This window comes from Nanorana parkeri, unplaced genomic scaffold (genome assembly GCF_000935625.1).
Source record: "Nanorana parkeri isolate BGI_ZX_2015 unplaced genomic scaffold, ASM93562v1 scaffold94, whole genome shotgun sequence".
In the NCBI taxonomy this organism is placed as follows: Eukaryota; Metazoa; Chordata; class Amphibia; order Anura; family Dicroglossidae; genus Nanorana; species Nanorana parkeri.
In genome coordinates this window covers 1022919-1042874 of record NW_017306362.1, presented here as the reverse complement: position 1 = coordinate 1042874, position 19956 = coordinate 1022919, and the positions used below count along the sequence as shown (strand labels likewise).

Genomic DNA, 19956 nt, shown 5'->3' with positions numbered 1-19956 from the left:
CTCTGTTTTGTGTTATTCTGTTGTGAGCTAGTATTGATAATAAAGAAATTTGGACTCTTGAACCTTAAATTTGGCACTCTCTTTGGACTTTGTACATGTGGATCCTCGACTTTGGACTAATTGTGTTAAGGGGTGCCCTGTTGTGTGGAAATCAACTTTACTAGATCCACTGTGTCCTGTTATAATCTGACTGATCTACCAATTGTTCAAATCCAGTACCTCATTTTCACATGTTTAGAATCTTTGCACAGACATGCTGCACATCATTTACATGGTTTTACTAGTTCACAATGGAAGAGGTTATAGAACGTCGCCATTATGGGTGTGTTGCACGTAACACACCTTCTGTAGGCTGGCCATACACATTATAATTTGACTGCACATTTGCTAAAATCAGAGTGTATTTGTACAGAAGTCTTAATGTGTGTGGGCTCACATAAGATCTAAAGCAGCCCCAAAAAAGGGAAGAGATTGTATAATCAATCTCTGCCATGATGTTCTAAACGGGAAAATGCCAAAGGGTAAAAACAAGTCACTATCCTAAAGCAACAACTAAAATATTGAGTTAAATGGCTTAACATAAAAAAATCCTATTATGTTTATTTGTAAAAGAAATGCTTTATATAAACTACATAAATCATCAGTTTGAAAACTTCCAAAAAATAAAATAAACACTGCCAACAACTATTTTCTTTTCCTTTACACCAATTTATTTTGTTTGTTTTGTTTAATGAATATAATCGAACTCTTGTGTATTCATTTACAATAAGTATCTATTAATACAGTTCAGCAGCTCCTGAAACATACTCAGTACATCCCTGTAGGAACTTATCCCCAAAGGCTAAAAATACAATATTATAACAGCGTGACAAATATAGGACTCTTTAAAGTCTATCCAATATACATTCTTATAAATAATTTTTTATAACAGGGAAGAAAGATATATGCTTGAAATTAAAAAGTATGTGCACACCCCTTCAAATGTTCAGGTGCTTCCAGTGAAGGGGACTGTTAATGCTACAGCATTCAAAGACATTTTAGACAATGGTGATCTTCCTGGCTTTTGATAACAGTTTGGGGAAGGCTCTTTTCTGTTCCAGCATGACTGTGCCCCTGTGTACAAAGCTAGCTTTATAAAGACACAGTTTGGTGAGTTTGGTACGGAGGTTTCCTACACAGAGCCCGCTGAACACCTTTGCGATGAATTGGAACACCAAGTGCAAGCCAGGTCTCCTCATTCAACATCAATAGGTTCAACATCAAATGGATACACATTCCCACAGACACACTCCAAAATCTTGTGAAAAACCTTCCCATAAGTATTAAAATGCTCATGGTTTTGGAATGGGATGTCCAACAAGCTCATGTAGGTGTAATGATCAGGTGTCAACAAACTTTTGACCATGTATTATTGATTTATATTATCCACATTCCTAATCAACTTTAATCCTATTAATTTGCCAATAATTTTGCCATTATGCAAGATACAAAAATGTATTGCAGATATATTTTTGGGTGTGTGGGAAGAGGGGGCAAAGCTTTTTTGTTTGGTACAGTTTTAGTAGCAACATTATTTTTTTTCAAACAATGTGTTACTATAGATACAAAGTATACATTTTATTCTGCTGCTTGTCCCCTTTTTATGATGATAACATTATATTGTACATTTATTTTAAAAATATTTTTTAATTAAGGTTTTTTTTAAGCCTGTGTATTTTAACACTACACTACATGCAATAAGTAATAATGCACCAAACTTATTCTTACCAAACTGTAAAAAATTGAAAATATTTGCAAATAAAAACTTGCAAAGGACAGTAGTTAAATGTCACAGCACCACACAGCGTGGCCCTGTGTAGCAGGGCAGGGGATCTGATTTTATTTGCAGTAGTTTCCCATTCACCTACAGGTCTACACCCCATGGCCACCCCACACTGTGATTGGGCAGTGAAAGGAGAAGCAGCACAATTATGAGCTCATCTTATCATTACAAGGCAGAATAGCAGGTACCCATAGCCCATTACTGTTTATTAAAGTCTATTTAAAGCTCTTTTTGGACTGGATTGGGGAGGGTTAAGGGCCTCTGCCAGGTTTTTATTGCAGTCTGTGTCCTTAGCAGGAAAATGTATGCTCTTTATTTGTCCTGGTGACCATTGTCATAAGGGCTGAAAGGGAGGGAAAAGCAGAACAACCACAAATAGAAATGTTTCAATAAGAAAGCAATAACTGTCTAAGGGCCGTTCACACCATCCATTGCGTTTATGTAGCCCTGAGGAAGGGACCCTGCATGGCCCTGAAACGTTGGCTTGAAGGCACATGTGACCAGTGAATAAAGTGTTCATACTTCATGCATACATTTGAGTGCTGGTGATTTCTGCTATTGATCGCATCATGACACAACTCCATCCATGTAATCTCTTCAAGCACCAAGAAAGAGGTCTGTACGCTGTATGGAAGTGTAGGTGATATGATAACCTTTGATGGAAGTTCTATGACATGAATGCACTGGATTGCAATCGCACTGTACTGGAACGCAGGGCATTGCTTGTTCTGGTGTGGGCAATCACACTGCAAGCGGGAGGCGTGTCTGTAGTGCCATTGAAATTATTGGACATACAGTCTCCCTCCTGCCCCAGAACATGGAAGGCTTTGTTTATGGGATCCAGTGTGCTCATATCACCGAACTGTGACATGAACGCACTGGATGGTGTGAACGGGCCCTATGAGAGGATTTCCCTCACTTACATCTTACTTCCTGTTGTGAAGGATAAAAAGTAAAAGGAATTCTCCACCAATGGGGACACATGTGGCAAAAAAACCTGACAGGGTTTCTAAGACTTTTTAACTCTATCCAAAAATTTTTTAAAAGTCTTTCGATGTACTATAAGCAAAGCTGAATGTATACATAATAAATATAATTTATATATTTAATTTAATATATTTACTGCATTGTTGATTTTATTTTCAGGGCCAAATCAAATTAGGGTCATGATTATTGAAAATGTCACTGGCTTCAATGAATTCTTCCTCGCCGGGCTCTCGGACATCTCTGAGCTCCAGTGTTTCTTGTTTGTGTTCTTTCTTTGTATCTACATGATAACTCTTTTAACCAATGTAGCAATTATCATTGTAACATGGCTCAGTCCAAATCTGCACACTCCTATGTATTTTTTCCTTGCCAATTTCTCCTTCTTAGAAATCTGCTATGTCTCTTCCACCACCCCCAAAATGTTGTCCAACATCCTTGCAGAACATAAAACCATTTCGTATAGCGCTTGTCTTGCCCAGATGTATTGCTTCCTGCTGCTGGGTGGGACAGAGTGCTACATGCTTGCGGCTATGGCCTATGACCGCTATAATGCAATATGTCATCCGCTCCTCTACAGTGTCATTTTAACCAAGAGGACCTGTATTCTGCTTATCTCTGGCTCTTGGATCATTGGCGCCGTCAATGCTTTGATACACACAGCCCTGACCTTCACTTTGCCTTTCTGTTCGAATAAGATCAACCATTTTTTTTGTGACATCCCACCTCTACTCAAACTGGCCTGTACCAATACGTGGGCCAACGAAATGACAGTTTTTCTAATTAGCGGGTCTGTCATTGTTGGATCGTTTATATTGACCATGATCTCCTATGTGAAAATCATCTCTGCCATTCTCAATATACAGCTGAACTCCGGTAGGAAGAAGACATTCTCGACCTGTGCATCTCACTTTGCGGTCGTGATGATATTTTATGGCTCTGGCATTTTTATGTATTTCAGGCCAAAATCAAGTTATTCCATGAATCAGGATCGGTTGATTGCAGTGATGTATACGATTATTGCACCGTTGTTAAATCCTTTCATATATACTTTCAGGAACAGTGACGTGAAGGCTGCTGTCCACAAATTAATGGGTCAGATTATTATAACACAAAAGTTGTAAAAAAAAAAAACCCTTGCTTGCTAAATCAAATTATTACATATAACAAAAAAGAGGTTCTGGAGCAGATGGACTTTTCATGTATATGGTTAGCCCTCAGAAAGGCAAAACATGGGATTTTTGTCTTACCTGTAAAATTGTTTTCTTGGGGTACAATACAGGGCACAGGCTGAATCAAGATGGCTGCTATACCCCAGCCATCTTTATCCATCTGTGTCCTGCACTGTATGATCAGGTTTGTCTATGTAAAAACATATACCCAGAGCCAGATTTACTCTCCCTGTTTGCACAAAGGCCAGGTTCCGAAATGCGCCCCCTACCCACCAACGCCCCCCTCCCATGGAGAGTGGCAGACATGCAGACTGCATACAAGTGATCCCTGCAACATCACCGAGATCACTTGTACAAAACAAGCGGCGGCTTCCCCGCTGTACATTTAGCTCTGCTTGCCCAAAGCAGGGCTAAATGTAGAAAACAACTACCCGCCCGTTGCCCGGAACTGCATGTCCAGGGCATCGGGAGATAGGGATGCCACACCCCTGCTGCCCCTCTACTCCCTGCTGCCCTGAGGACGCGACTGGGTTGGCCTTGTGGGAAATCCGGCCCTGCATATACCATATGTTATAATGTGTTATCTTTCTTTACACCAAACCTGTTTCCATGATAGGGAAGGTATAGTGAATTTTTAATGGGAGCATAGTTTGATACATTATTTTTGCAGTGTTTATCTTACAGGAGAACTATGAGGTGAGTGCTTTTCACTCACCTCATAGTTCTAGCCGACCTGTGACAATGAGACTGTCACAGGTCGGCTCAGTAGATCGGGAGGTGAGCGAACACATACCGACGTTCGCTCACCTCTCGATCCTGTCACGGCTCTCTGCTGTGACAGGGGAGGGGCTGGATTCCCCCCGCTCCGATCCGCCAGCGCTGACTGGCGGAACGGACGGGGGAGGGGGCGGGTACAGCTGGCTCTGCCTATAGATGGCAGTCACGCAGCTGGGCGGATGCCAGCACAATTGTCGGGATCCGCTTCAGCTGCGGCGTCTCAGTATACCGCAAACAGCAGCTTGTGGTATACTGAGCCTAGGGTGACGGGAGGACGCTAGTTTGTGTCCTCCCGTTACCCTAAGGAGAACTATGTGGAAAAGCCTTAACCCCATAGTTCTCCTTTAAAGAAGAACTAAAGTATTGTTTTTTAAATGCAAACACTCTGAAACTGTAAATTAAAATTTGTTCACGCATTCCTACTTGCAGATCTGTTCTACTTTTTGCTTTATTGCTTTATTCATATTTTATGTACCTGTACCCTCTTGCCTAGTATACCAGTGTGTCCCCCTGCACTCCCTGCAGCGTCTCAGACCAAATCACAGTGGTGGTTTTCGTAGTGATAATCACGGATTGCGCCACGTGCATCAATCAGTAGTAAGAGAGGATCACCAGCACTCAGAAGATGACGTTCAAATCATAATATCCGTTTATTCAGATAGATCGTCACATATATCACATATAGCTAAGCCAGGCTATATGTGATATATGTGTCGTTTTATCTGAATAAAAGGACATTATAATTTGAATGTCATCTTCTGAGTGCTGGTGATCCTCACTTCTTACTGTACCCTCTTGTACACTGTTATGTTACCTCTACCTGTCAGTCAAATAAGAAAATATGAATAACATTTGCTATTTATAGGTGGAAAAGATGCTGGAAACAGAGGCATGCCCTTTTGTCTATAAGATGAAATAAGTGCACGGACCAATAATACATATATACTGTGATAGGTGTTCTGCTGCCATCTGGTGGTCTGTTTTTGGAATATTTTTAGCTTAGTTATAGGAGTTCCAAATTCATAGGATATATTATCCAGTAATAACATCAGCCTTGTAAAAGGAATACATAGTAGAGTTGTTTTTGATAATACAATCAAAGCTTACTTGAAAAAAATCATTTTTATGTAGTGAGTGCTGCCTTCTGTCTGCCCATCACTTCCATCAACTTCCTGGATTCCCAGTGTGCTTTGCAACTTTTTCCCTGCTGCATGATGTGATACAATCTTGATTTATCAAGACATAGTCCATATTACTGCCTAAGTAGCACCCTAAATTGTTTACCTTTCTCCTGGTAAATAGCAGTGTCTCCTGATATGTGAGTGTCCCTAGGTACACCTCTGTCTTTAACCTCATGGTCTCTGACTGCTAGTCTCAGGAGATTTGGAATGAGAATTTGGGGATGTTACTACTGTATTTCTTGCTGTGTACCTTGGTGGAGGCACTGACATGGAGAACAAAAGCCCTTCTTCTACCAAGATAGCTGCCTCAATTCAGTTCCACTTTAAGCAAAACCAGTAGGTAGCACTGCAAAGCAAGCAGAGAATACATATGTCACAGAAAGAATGTCTGCCCTGTGTACATACAGATACAAGAAAAAGTATGTGAACCCCTTGGAATTAACTGGGTTTCTGCATTCATTTGCCATAAAATGTGATCTGATCTTGATCTAAGTCACAACAACAGACAAACACAATGTGCTTAAGCTGATAACAAACAAACAATTTTAATTTCTGGTGTCTTCATTGAACACATCTATTAAACATTAAAAATCAAGTGAACCCATAGACTAATTACTTCAACGAAAGCTAATTGGAGTCAGTAGCTTGCAGAATGCAGACTTGGAGTCAAATTAATGAAATTAATTTAGAGGTGTGGTTTAGAGCTACTTTGATTGATAAAAGACAATCAAACATTTTAAGATTGCTGTTCATAAGAGGCATCAACTGATGTGAACCATGCCTCGCAAAAAGGAGCTCTCTGAAGACATACTGTACGATCAAGAGTAGTTGATCTGCATAAGGTCAAAAGGGATACAAAGCAATCTCGATCAAAGTGTTTAGGCATCTATCAGTTGACAGACAAATTGTCTATAAATTGAGACAGTTTAGTACTGTGGCTACTCTTACTAGAGGTGGGTGCCCAGCCAAGATGACTCCCAAGACAACGCAGAATCCTCCTTGAGGTAAAGAAGAACCAACGAGTAAGAGCTAAAGGCTACACTGCAACTGGCAAACATCCCTTTTCACGAGCCTACCATATGTAAGTCTTTGAACAGGCAGGGTGGCAATGGCAGAACAACACAAAGGAAGCTGCTGCTCTCCAAAAAAAGATGTTTGCGCGCTTGAATTTTGCAAAGGAACAGCTTCAGGAAGAGTACTCAGTGCAATGTATGATGCAAAAAGGGCACAACTTAGCAACATCAAAACATCATCCCAACGGTGAAGTATGGTGGAGGGAACAACTTGCCTAAGGGCCTGTAACACTTGCCATCATTGAGGGTAATTTATTCCCAAATTTTCCAAAATATCCTACTGGATAATGTCAGAGGGGCTGAAGCTTAGTAGAAGTTGGGTAATGTAGCAGGACAATGACCCTAAGTCCAGACCTTAACCCCATAGAGATGCTGTGGAATGACCTCAAGAGAGCCGTTCACACCAGACATCCTACATATGTGTCTCAGATGAAGCAGTTTTGTAAAAAGGAATGGTCAAAAATTCCTCCTGAACGTTGTACAGGTCTGATCCATAGCTACTAAAAGCTAGCTATGGAGTAGCTAGCTTGAAGCCATTGCTACCCCTTTAGGTTTGACAAGCTATTAACTCCAGAGGTTCACTTACTTTTTACTCCAGCACTTTGAATGTTTAATGAGCTTGTTGAATAAAAACACAAAACATAAGAATTATTTGTGTCTTATCAGCTTATACACATTGAGGGGAATTTATCAAAACTGGGGCAGACAAAATCTGGAGCAGATGTGCATGGCTACCAATCAGCTTCTCTCTTTCATTTTCAAATCTTAAACTGAACAAAATTATTAGAGAAGCTGATTGGTCGCCATGCACAGCTGCTCCAGATTTTGTCTGCTCTAGTTTTGATAAATTCCCCTCATTGTGTTTGTCTGTTGTCGTGACTTAGATAAGGACCAGATCACATTTTATGGCAAATTACTGCAGAAAACCAGTTTTCCCCGCTCTGCCTCTTGTGACAGATGAGTCAGGATGGAGAGAGAAGTACAAACACTGTACAGTGTTTGTAATAAATTGAGGACATAGCACATTTATTGTGCCCCCAATTATGAATGAACAGGAAGTGCTTTACAGCACTTCTTGTTCATTCGTGGTTGTAGACATACTGTAGTAAATTATAGTTATGGGCTTAATGTTCGAGTCGAACGCGAGTTCGACTCGAACATCGGCAGTTCATGTGTTTGGCGAACACAGTTACTGTCAGGGCATTCGGCGGGCTATTTGCCCACCGAGCGCCCTGCAAGGCACTGTACCTTTGGAGCCCTGATTGGCTAAAGCCTTGCACCTGACCACAGGGCAGGTACAAGACGTTGCCCAATCAGGGCACAGCACTCTGTAAGAGCCATGATTGGGCAAAGTCATCATGACTTTGCCCAATCATGGCTCACCAGTCAGATGCCCTACAACTGTAAACAGTTGGCCGGAGCTAACTGTCATCGCTAGCTCCGCCCCATTGTTTATATGTTGCCGGCATCTGTCAAAGCGGCGGGTGTTCGCCATGAGCAACGGGACGGCAGTCGTTAGTTTAAATGTTTTTTTATTTCTATGTATTTTTTAATTTTTTATTTTGGCGAGTCATCGTAGACAACGTTGCGCGTGATGATAGACTCTGGTTTACATCGGTGGATCCATTTTTTTGAGGTTTTTTTTTTCAAAATAAAAGACTCGTCAAAATCTTGTCTTTCGTTTTTTTCCAAATAAAGGATTTTTTCAAAAGTCTGGACTTTTTATTTACAATCTTATTAACCCTTTAGTGAATGGGTAGGGGTACAATTACCCCTTACTCATTCACAGTGAATACGCCCCCTGCCCGCAAGCCCACAACCAACGCCCCAGGGCTTGTGGGGAAGAGGCCCTTGTCCCCATCGGCACGGCGACCCTGGAAAAGCACCCTCCCAGTGCCGAGGGCATGTGGCCTGGTATGAGAGGGAGGGGGGGCTGCTCGCTCGCCCCCCCTTTCCTGCCCTGCCAGGCCGGTGCTCGGATCAAGGGTGTGGTATGGAATTTTAGGGGGGATCCCACGTTTCTCCCCCCCCCCCATGGGGGTGGGGTTCCTCCTTAAAATTCCTACCAGACCTTAAGGGGAGTGTTTGGCCCATCACTAGTAACTAATACTATATACACAGTTTATGAATGAACAGGAACACCCAGTATAGAGTAGACATGTCCTGAAATTCGTAAATTCGATCCCTCGGCAGCTTTGTGAATAGACCCCTCTGTGTCCTCAATCTCTTTTTCTATTTCAAAAGGGAAATATTGGGTTCTGTTTAGACCCCTGATATTTCTCGAAAGCCCCTAACAGTAAAGAAAACAAATTAAAAATAATTTTAAACAATGTTAAAAAGGTTGGAATAAAAGTAGCTTTCGGTTTTCAGAAATAAAAAGTGCCAAATCAAAAGGTGAAAAAGACAAAAAATGCCTTTTAATTGTTCACAATTGGATCAAACAAAAAGAAGCTAATGCATTTTGGGGGCAACAACACCTCCCCTTCATTAGGGCTTAGAACGGGATAAACAATTGTATTACTGACATTCTGACATGTACTGATATACTGTTATGTCTTTTGAGCTGTAGATGACACTTCTTGTAAGCAGGTAATACTTAATTCAGCATTCCTCAAGATCTCAGTGCTTCATCTAAACACATAACCAACAACTATAACCAAAAGGATCTCTATATGATTTGATATAAAGATCTCCTTTAGGGCTGTAATTGACAAAATACATTGTCTGCTTTTTGTTTGATTGAATTGTGAGCAATTAAAAGGCATTTTTGGATTCTTTCAACGTTTGGTTGGGCCTCTTTTTTTTATATTGAGTCACTGCTGATCACCAAACAAAGGAGGCCAATTTTGTTTGGGAGCTGCGTTGCCAGTGAGCTTATTTGCAAACTTTCCTGCACCTGGACAATTTGAGTGAGCACAGGAATCCCTGCGCTTCTTAAATGTGTTCCTTTGGACATTAGCCTTTGGGGCTGGGTGGATGCTGCTTAGCTGCTTACACCGTACTACTGCCACTAGATGGCGTTGATGAACATTGGAATTCCTAAGCTCCTTAGCATCATCTAGTGGCAATAGAGCTTTATGAACGGCATCCGTCCAGCTGTACGCCGGGTGGACGTGGTATAAATCAGCCCCATAAAGTTATTGTCAGGTTAAAGGAGAACTATGGGGTTAAGGCTTTTCCCTATAGTTCTCCTTAGGGTAATGGGAGGACACAAACTAGCATCCTCCCGTCACCCTAGGCTCAGTATACCGCGAGCTGTAGGGATCCGCCCAGCTGCGTGACTGACAGCTGGCTCTGCTTATCTAGAGGCAGAGCCAGCTGTACCCGCCCCCTCCCCCGTCCGATCCGCCAGTCAGCGCTGGGGCCCTCCCTCTGCCGTGACAGGATTGAGAGGTGAGCGAACACCGGTATGTGTTCGCTCACCTCCCAATCTACTGAGCCGACCTGTGACAGTCTCATTGTCACAGGTCGGGTAGAACTATGAGGTGAGTGAAAAGCACTCACCTCATAGTTCTCCTTTAACCAATGCTGCTTAATTTGTTCACAACATGGAGATTTCAGTGACCTCCAGAGATTAATAACATTTAAAAATACAAAACCTATAGTTGTGTACTCTTGTTGAAACATGAACATAATCAATCTGTCTCTTTATGCTCGAAATTATACCCTGGTGTATACCAATTCTCCAAAGCAATACCAGGTGTGTCTATCTAGAAGAAGGAAATACAATATAAAATGTAAAGTCACCCAATAGAAAGAAATCATCACTTTTGAGCAGAAGCAGGGTTGTATGGACTCCGTGTTCTATAGGTTCCCCCAGCCAGCAGGTTGGAGTGATTTTATATGTTGTTCATTATGAGTTAATATAGCGACAAGACAGCAATTCGGGAAAAGGCAATCCAAATACAAAACAGACATGAACACTTTATAGATAGGGAACTGTTTCATCCTCTTGTTTCTTCACATGCCACAAGACATCCTTCAGAGGCAAACCGCAGCACTCAATCATCTTCCTCAATCATGAGCAAAAAGAAATGCAAAGTATGCTAAACTGCAGCAACTAATCAAAGTTTCAAATGCTGCAGTAAAAGACGGCTGATAACTGATTGCCTAAAGTGACACCAATCTCAGGAGGTAAAACTTAAAAATGCATTCAAGTACCTTAACTAATAACAAAAATATATATTATTTGTGTATCACTCGGCTGTAGATCCTCAAATCATCTCTGAATTGGTGCTGACACTGTCCCATGGTCCCTGTGTGTGTTGTAAAGTAGTCCAAGATCACTCCTGTGATGAACTACAACATCATGTTTAGTTTATTAATTTGTATTGAGATTGTAGTCCATCCCAGGAGTGAGCTTGGAGCGGTGACTACTTTACAACACACACAGGGGCCATGGGGAACAAAAGTAGCCCCCCTCCAGTAGGAAGGACAGTGTCAGCACCAATTCAGAGATGATTTGAGGATCTACAGGCGAGTGATACACAAATAAGATACATTTTTGTTAATAGGGTGTTTAAATGTATTTTTAAGATTTAACGTCAACGTTTAGTGTCACTTTAATGTTACTATACTTTGTATATCTGTTCCTCTGTACTGCATATTTATATGTTTTATAAAGCACCGCAACTCATGGTAGTGCACTGTGGCACATTGCAACACAAGTGCGATTCTTAGTGCATTGGGGTGCCATTCGAAATTAATGCCACCACCAGGGGCGTAACTAGAAATCACAGGGCCCCATAGCAAGATCTTGTATGGGGCCCTGTGATTTCTAGATAAGTCCACCTGATAACCCAAACAGCCCACCTGAGGGTGACCCTGCAGAGCCCACCATAGACTCTCCATGGTGAGCTCTGCAGGGTCTCAGGTGGGCAGTCAATCCCTCTTACCTGTCTGGCCGATCCTCTGTCCGCCTCCTTCTCCTCCACAATCACTTGCGGGCCCCGCCTCATCCATCACTGGGCCCCACCTCCTCGATCGCCGGGCACGCCTCCTCCATCTCTGCCGTCGACGGGCCCAGCCACCTCCTCTGAAGCTGCTGGTTGTCATCGACTCAGCAGAGGCTGTGAGGAGGTACGTGCTGCTGCACATGTGAATGGCTGCGTGTTTCTCCTCACAGCCGCCAGTGATAGCCAGCAGTCTGAAGTTCCATAGTGACCCAGGCGGCCCGCACGGCATCAGGGGGATGCCCTATCCGGGCCCCCCTGTGCCCCGGGACCCCATAGCGGCCGCCTGGGTCGATATGGTGATTGTCACGCCACTGGCCACCACAACGCATCAGTGCATATTACAGAATTGAAGTGTAACTGGGTCCTTTAGCTGGCCTTACACTGCTCACATTTCAGCCAATTCCTGCTGAATCTCCCACAATTTGAGCTTTTGTTGGCCCTTTTGGCACCACCCAATTTGACAAACATCGATTTTTCAATCAACTTTTGATGTAGGAGCCAGATGGAAAATTGTCAGCCGAACAGTGACTCCAATCAGATTCACTTACTGTTCGGGTATTCAGCAGCCATGGGTCCAGCCAGCGGTTAAATACATCGGTGACTCCTTCATCCACAGGAAAATTGGTCAAATTACTGAACAATGAAATCGTAAGCTGTATGGCCAGTTTTAGATAACTTAAGGAAGTGTTAAAACTTCCATCAGGTTATTTTTTTTGCCTTCAATCTGAGAGATTTCCCTACACTTTCTGTCCTGGAGATGCAACAGGAAATGAGAGGAAATCTGTCCAAAATGGACGGAATTCCCTTCTTAGAGAAGAATGGGTGTTCTCATTGGAAAGGTTTTTACTCAAAACTAATGCAGACACCGAATCTAAGAAATGGTAAGCTGCAATATATTACATTTTTGTTTTTAGATGCACTTGAAAGAAAGGTAAGCATGTGTAGTTGGGGAGGGAGGAATTCAAGGGAACACATTGATTTCCCCTGCATGTGTAATTACAGGTTTCCTTTAAAGGAATGTGCTATTACAGGTATTTACACAGAACTTCACATATTGTACGTTTATATCAGCCCCTGCCCTGAAGGAGCTTACCATCTAATGTCCCTATTTCACATACTAGGGTTAATTAACCTACCAGCGTGTCTTTGGCATGTGGGTGGAGCACCTAGAGAAGGCCCACATAAGTACAGGGAGAACATACCAATTGCATGTAAAGAGTGTCTTGTTTGAGATTTGAACCAATGACATCAATGCTACAAGGCAGAAGCATTAACCACTAAGCCACAGTGCCACCTATATCTGTAAGTCCCTTTGTTTTTTGTAGGGGATACTAGAAAGCACCACTTAATGTGTTTTTTGTCTGACCTCGTTTAATTTGCCGTTGGAACTTCAAAACAGTGACAAGGCTGCTCTTAACCTAGCACATAGCCTCGATATTCAACAATGGCTGCTCCCAGTGGAGGATATTAGCAACCTCTTCCAGGTAAGAAGAAAAATAATGAGGCAAATGCAAAGTTTGCGGCATGAAGGAAATAACTCTGCTAGGAGGATGAGCTTGTTAGAAATGTTATTTTCAAGGAATAAATGAAATCGGTACACTGTTAAATGTACCCCAGACTTTCATTCACGGGTCAGGCAATCTTTTTAGCAAGGGCTAACTCTGAAAATAGACATAGTGGACAACATAAAACTTCACACTTGCTCTAGGCCAGTGATAATAAGGATCAGAATGGCAGCCCCTACGCTTGCACGTTCAAAAAGAAGGCAAACACAGCTCATGTGTTTTTATCCTCATAGGGCCTCTTAAAAGTGTATGTCTGGTCATAATAATAAAAGAACACATTTAGTACATGCATCCCTGCAGTACATGGACATTACCCTATTGCTACACTCTAAACTGTATTACGAAAAGTAATAGCAACTTGCATTAAACTGATTGATGGATAGATTGTAAAAACATTGGGACAGTATCTGGAGCAGTTGCCCATGGCGACCAATCAGCTTCTGTCTTCTGTTTGTTCAATTGAGCTTTGAAAATGAAAGATAGAAGCTGATTGGTAGCCATGCACAGCTGCTCCAGATTTTGATAAATTCCCCTCATTACATTTTGGAAGTTTATAGTAAATCAGAAACAGGAACTGGAAGCTTCCTGTCTTTTGGAAAACCTTTGTCTACTGCATATAGGCCAACAGTTTTATCGGCAAATGTATAATGATTTTTGGTCCGTTTTCTGTAACAAAAAGCTCTTAAATGTTTACAAGTATCTAAACCGATGTTTTATGTTATTTTAATTATTGATAGCAATCTTTACCTTAAAAATAATAATTTATTACAGTGGATGCACAACACTGTGTTTGCAGTGCATACTGGATTTTCTTCAAAGAAAGCCCAGCATTACCTTTATATTTTCCAGCAGACTGCGTTAATCCACTAGTTAGAGGAAAATAGCACACAAAGAGAAGTATTGCCATTGCTGAGATGGAAGCCTGGTCAGGTCATTCTGTGAGGTGTCCACCTGTGTTTAGCTTTAATGTTTCTTTAGCCACTGACTTGGAACAATTATCAGTAACAGAGGAAAGTCAGAATCTGTTAGGAAGTCAAGAAACCAGACAAAAAGTGCAGGTTAAAAATAAAAGGAGTTTATTGAAAATAACAATAAATAAAAATGACAAAAAACAATGAAGTAAGTCTAGGACATCATTGATGCCAGGTCAGAGGTCAAATGCCAAAGCAGGAAGTCAGCCAAACCAGGTCAGGGAACACTGAAGGCAGAATGAATAGGAACAAAAGCTGGAGTCAGGAAGCAGGAGATCAGTAAGCCAGAGCCAGGGTCATACATTGAGAAACAGGAACAACAGCAGTCGACTTGGTAGATCTGACCACACGCAAAGCCAGATACTAAATAGACAAGATGATGGTTAAATAGTAAACTGCTGTTGCATCATCACTCTACGACAGAAATTTGCTAGGAGTTTCCTAGTAGTTGTAGATGATGATGTTTACAGGGCACCAAAGAGGAACGAACAGTGTCAGACACACTGCAGCCAACTGGAGTAGGAAGGGTAAGAAACCCTGAAAGAATCCCTGACCTGAATACTAGCTCTAGATCAGTGACTCAGAAAAATAGAAGCCAAAGGATACGTACAACAGTCTGGTAAGTAGCATTTTCACAAAGAGTTGCAGCCTATGTATTTTCTCAGTACAGGTTTCCTATCAAATATTTCCACCTCTGGTAGCAGAATGCCTCTTCTTTAAAAACTTTGGGTTTGTGTGTAGCGCATTAGATCATATCTGTAGCTGTGTTTGCTATCCAAGATTTGCCTAGAGCTCCACTTAGTTCACTTCTTCCAAGTGTATAGGTGTTGGTAATTATGGAAGTCATTATGACTGAGGCCACCAGGCTCCACCCACTGTATACTTAAAATATACGTATTTAGAGACTAGGCCTTTAGTTATTTCCCATTCTGGGTATCTACAATGTAATAGGACCAACCTGGTCCATAGTTATTTCCCATATTCCCACGTTGTGTAACAGATCCAACCTCGTCAAACCTTTTTCCAGAGAAAGCTACTTTGTCCACTAATAAAAAAATGTAAAATGGATCCCACTTCCCATTGATGTGTGCATTGTTATGCATTCTACTGATTTTTTTAAGGTTCGATTGGAACTTACAACAACATTTATTTCCAGAAGATAAATCTACTGTGATGACCTGGATAAACTGCACCCTACCAACAGAATTCATGCTTGTTGGCCTTTCTGAAATTCCCAGTCTACAAAGCCTACTTTTTGTGATGTTTTTTAGTATTTATATTGTAACTTTACTTGGAAACATATGTATTATTTTTGCTTATCAGTACAGCTCGAACCTCCACACCCCTATGTACTTCTTCCTTGCCAACTTTTCCTTTTTGGACATATGTTACATCTCAACGACTGTACCCAACATGTTGTATAACTTTCTTCATGGGCACAATGCAATATCTTTTTATGGGTGTGTTGTACAGTTATACTTTCTAATGTTACTGGGCAGTACAGAGTGTTATATCCTAGCAGCCATGGCCTATGACCGCTACAATGCAATATGCCGTCCTCTTCGTTACACAATTATTATGAATAAAGTTGCATGTACAAACTATGTGTTTGGGTCATGGGTTATTGGTATAGGGAACTCTGTTATACACACCACACTTACATTCACCTTGCCATTCTGTAGTTCAACCAAAATTAATTACTTTTTTTGTGATATCCCTCCCTTACTTAATTTGGTTGAAGCTGATACCAGCATCAACGAACTTGCTACTTTTATTATCGGTGGCTTTGTCACCATGGGTTCTCTTCTGCTGACGATAATTTCGTATTCGATGATCATCTCAACCATTGTGAAGATCAATTCCAGCTCTGGACGGAAGAAAGCCTTTTCAACCTGTGTGTCTCATTTTACCGTTGTCACTATATTTTACGGTTCTGGAATTTTTATATACTTAAAACCAAAATCAAATTATATCATGGACTACGACCGACTTGTGGCAGTCATGTACACCGTCATTGCACCGCTATTAAACCCTTTTATATACAGTCTGAGGAATAATGATGTTAAGGTGGCGGTTAGGAAGTTAGTCTGCGGGGGAGTAACTGCTCATAAGTACTGAAATCTAACACCTGAGGTGGGAAAAGAAGGCGGTTAGGTGCAAATGATGGCCTTCTATTATCAGTTAAAAGCCAACATATTGTGGGGATAAAAGTATCCCCCTTCTTTATGTGCAGAAGAGTGGTTGACTTGGCAGTGAAAAGTTGCTCAAGAAAAACGTGTAGTACATACCTATATTTCTGTTATTAAAGTTTCCATCTATTGTAACATTTTGTGGCAGCAATCCAGTGCACAGCAACCATATTGAAATTTAAAACCTGTCAGCCATTTTAATATGTTAAAAGTCTTGTCTAACATCATATCACAAGGTGTCTAGTATTGCCTTTACTAGTCAGAGAACCCTCTTCAGTGGGGCATGACCTGGATGCTGACCAAATGCAGCTCTCAATCTCGTATACAGCAGTTGGAGCAACAGAAAAGGACTCATGTAGACTGAACCAAACACTAGTTATCTCTAATGCCTCTAAGAACTGCAAACCACTACCTGCTGGAAGAGAAATATGCTTAAAGGAAAAGCTTCATGGAGGGTGCCATTGCTGACCAATCCTTCTGAAAAACCTAGATGCCTGGCTGCCATTCTGATGCATTGTCTTCGATGCTTTCTATATCATTGAAATAGGAATAAGTAATTCTGACACTTCTGACACACATATTCAGCATACATGCTCTGTATCTCACTTTGCAAAGAACACCCAATAACAAGCAAGGAAAATAAAGTTAAAAAAATGTTATAGGGAATGTGTATAAAGGTTTTAGTGGTTAACCTACAAATTTCTATATTTAACACAATAACAAAAATATAAAGAACAAGTTTGTAAAAATGTACAGTCAAAAATAATTTCAAGATTTACGGGCCATACACATCTTCCCACCCAGCTCTAAGCAACCTGGGAAGATCTGGCTGGTGTCCTGTTCAGCTGGACAGGATGAGGCCTTTACAGGCTGTAAGGTACCAACCACCTCTGTGCAGGTGCCTGGTCCCGTTTTCCAAGTAACTGCGCATGTCAGACGCACAGGAAGTGACGCTTCTCCTGCTAATGGATTGGCCTATATAAAAACACCTGCCATATCCTTAGTTGCTGGATGATTTTCAGCTAGTTCCCGGTGTATCCCTGACCCTGCCTTGCTGACTTGCTTCCTGTGTTTGACCCGGATTGTCTCTGACCACTCTTGATTGCTGCCTGCCTCACGACCTCAGCCTGTTTATTGGACTCCCTTCTGCCTCCTGTTTTGTACTTCGCTGCTTGGCTGGCTTGCCCCCTTGGCTTCCATTGGACCTCGCTTCTGTCTTCTGCTCCGGTACCCTGCTACCCGTCCAGTTTGACCTTGGCTCTGCTTGACCTGCCTAAGTTCCAGGTCCTGGATCTCCTACTCTGCACGGTGTCTACATCATCCTTGGCACTCATGCTGCTTGTTGTCACTCCTCTGTTCCCATCCTCAGGGTTGAGGGACACGAGCTGCAAGGGAAGCCTCCTCAACTATCGGTCTCCACTCAGGTATGTGACACAGGCATAGTGCAAACATTGTGCAGCAGAGCTGCCATGCCACTCTGTCTGCCACCGCCCCCCCACCCCCCCATAGGCTCAAATTATGCCACCTGAGGCAACAGGCTTTCTCATTATAGAGATTGCCCTGCCCATGTTATGGAAAAGAGGGAGAAGAGTTTTGTTGTCCTATCACACTTCCTGTCTGAGGGTGCTCCATAGATACAACCTTAGCAATGTCGCCCATGGATAGGAAGTGTTTACTGGCATGATCACCAGATGTAAACAGAGAAAAAAGTCTGAAAAATAAAAACTAATGCAGTCACCACATCGAAGGGCTGGTAAGCCACACTATAGTACATTTTTGTTCTTGGGTTTAGATAGACTTTAAAAAAAAAAGTTGCAGCAACATAAAAAAAAAGAGGATGAAAAAATATTCTTCAAAAATGTATCATTTGCTTTTCTCTCCAGTGATAATTAATGTAAGCTGTTTCTGGCGCATACAGTAATTAGACCCGAGGGCTTTATGTATCTTGTTTATTGTTATTGTAACAATCTCTGGGGATGTTTTCCCACTGAGCAATACAAAATTATATATTGGTTCCAATGTGGCAGCAATTTGCCTGGGAAATTTAAAATGTGCACTTGTGAATTCTGATTTATCACAACCATATTAATCTAAGTTGGCTCATCAAATTATTTTCTACAGATTTTTGTTAAATCCTAAAAATACATTTAAGTGCCTTAACTATTAACAAAAATTAATCTTATTTGTGTATTACTCGGCTGTAGGTCCTCAAATCATCTCTGAATTGGTGCCGAAACTGTCCTTCCTTCTGGAGGGGGGCTACTTTTGTTCGCCATGGTCCCTGTGTGCGTTGTAAAGTAGCCACCACTCCAAGCTCACTCCTGTGATGGACTACAATCTCACATTTAGTTTACTAATTTGCATTGAGATTGTAGTCCATCACAGGAGTGACTACTTTACAACACACACAGGGACCATTGGAAACAAAAGTAGCCACCCTCCAGAAAGAAGGACAGTGTCACCACCAATTCAGTGATGATTGGAGGATGTACAGCCGAGTGATACACAGATAAGATACATTTTTGTTAATAGTGAATTTATTTTTGAGGTTTAACTCCTGAACATAGTGTCACTTTAGGAAATACAGCCTTGTCCAAACTCCTTCTGCCAGTATGTAAAGAACAGCCACATACTTCTTGTCTAAATGCTTCTGAAAAGCAATAGAGCCCTCATAGATTTAGACCACTATCATTCCAAGTTCCAGGGCTAATTTTTAGGGCATTACAGGACGCTGATACCAAAACAAATTCAGTTACTTATGTTAGTTCTTTGTAAAAATTGCTTTTATAACTTTCAATATTCTCTTTGAATACATTTTGTTTCTTTTTATCTGAATTAGCTTTAATTATTTATTTTAAAGTAATATTACATAATATACTGTATACTATATATACACATATTAATATATATCATAATATTATATATGTTGATCACGTGTCATATGCAAAACATGAAGGTTAGTGCACGGCAAAACTATGGAACTGTGTGAACCCAATATGTTGTAGAAGCCAGCATGCGGGGGTGAAAGGGAACCATATTCAAAACCAATATTTTGGAGACAAGTTTTGTTATATGGGACGTCCGTAAACTTGCTTAGATTTCACGGTGGCATGCTAGCTTCTGCTACATTTTTTTTACAACGTACTTCAAACAGGTCTGCCTTTGTTCATTTCCATTCCATTCCATTACATCGGATGGGTTTAGTAGTTTCACGAAGAATGTTAAGTATGGTTGTGCTTTCTTTGTCATCTCACAGTAAGTGAAAAG

At 41.3% G+C, this 19956-nt stretch overlaps 2 protein-coding genes across 2 annotated transcripts; both read left to right on the top strand.

The window, feature by feature from the left end:
* Nucleotides 1-2985: 2985 nt before the first annotated feature.
* Nucleotides 2986-3930, top strand: LOC108783923 (olfactory receptor 5V1-like). Its single transcript, XM_018552634.1, has one exon. The coding sequence runs from the start codon at nt 2989-2991 to the stop codon at nt 3928-3930; it is 942 nt and encodes a 313-aa protein (XP_018408136.1). The 5' UTR covers nt 2986-2988.
* An 11743-nt stretch (nt 3931-15673) lies between these two features.
* On the top strand, nt 15674-16618 carry LOC108783922 (olfactory receptor 5V1-like). The gene has a single exon (XM_018552633.1). The coding sequence runs from the start codon at nt 15674-15676 to the stop codon at nt 16616-16618; it is 945 nt and encodes a 314-aa protein (XP_018408135.1).
* The last annotated feature ends 3338 nt before the right edge of the window (nt 16619-19956 follow it).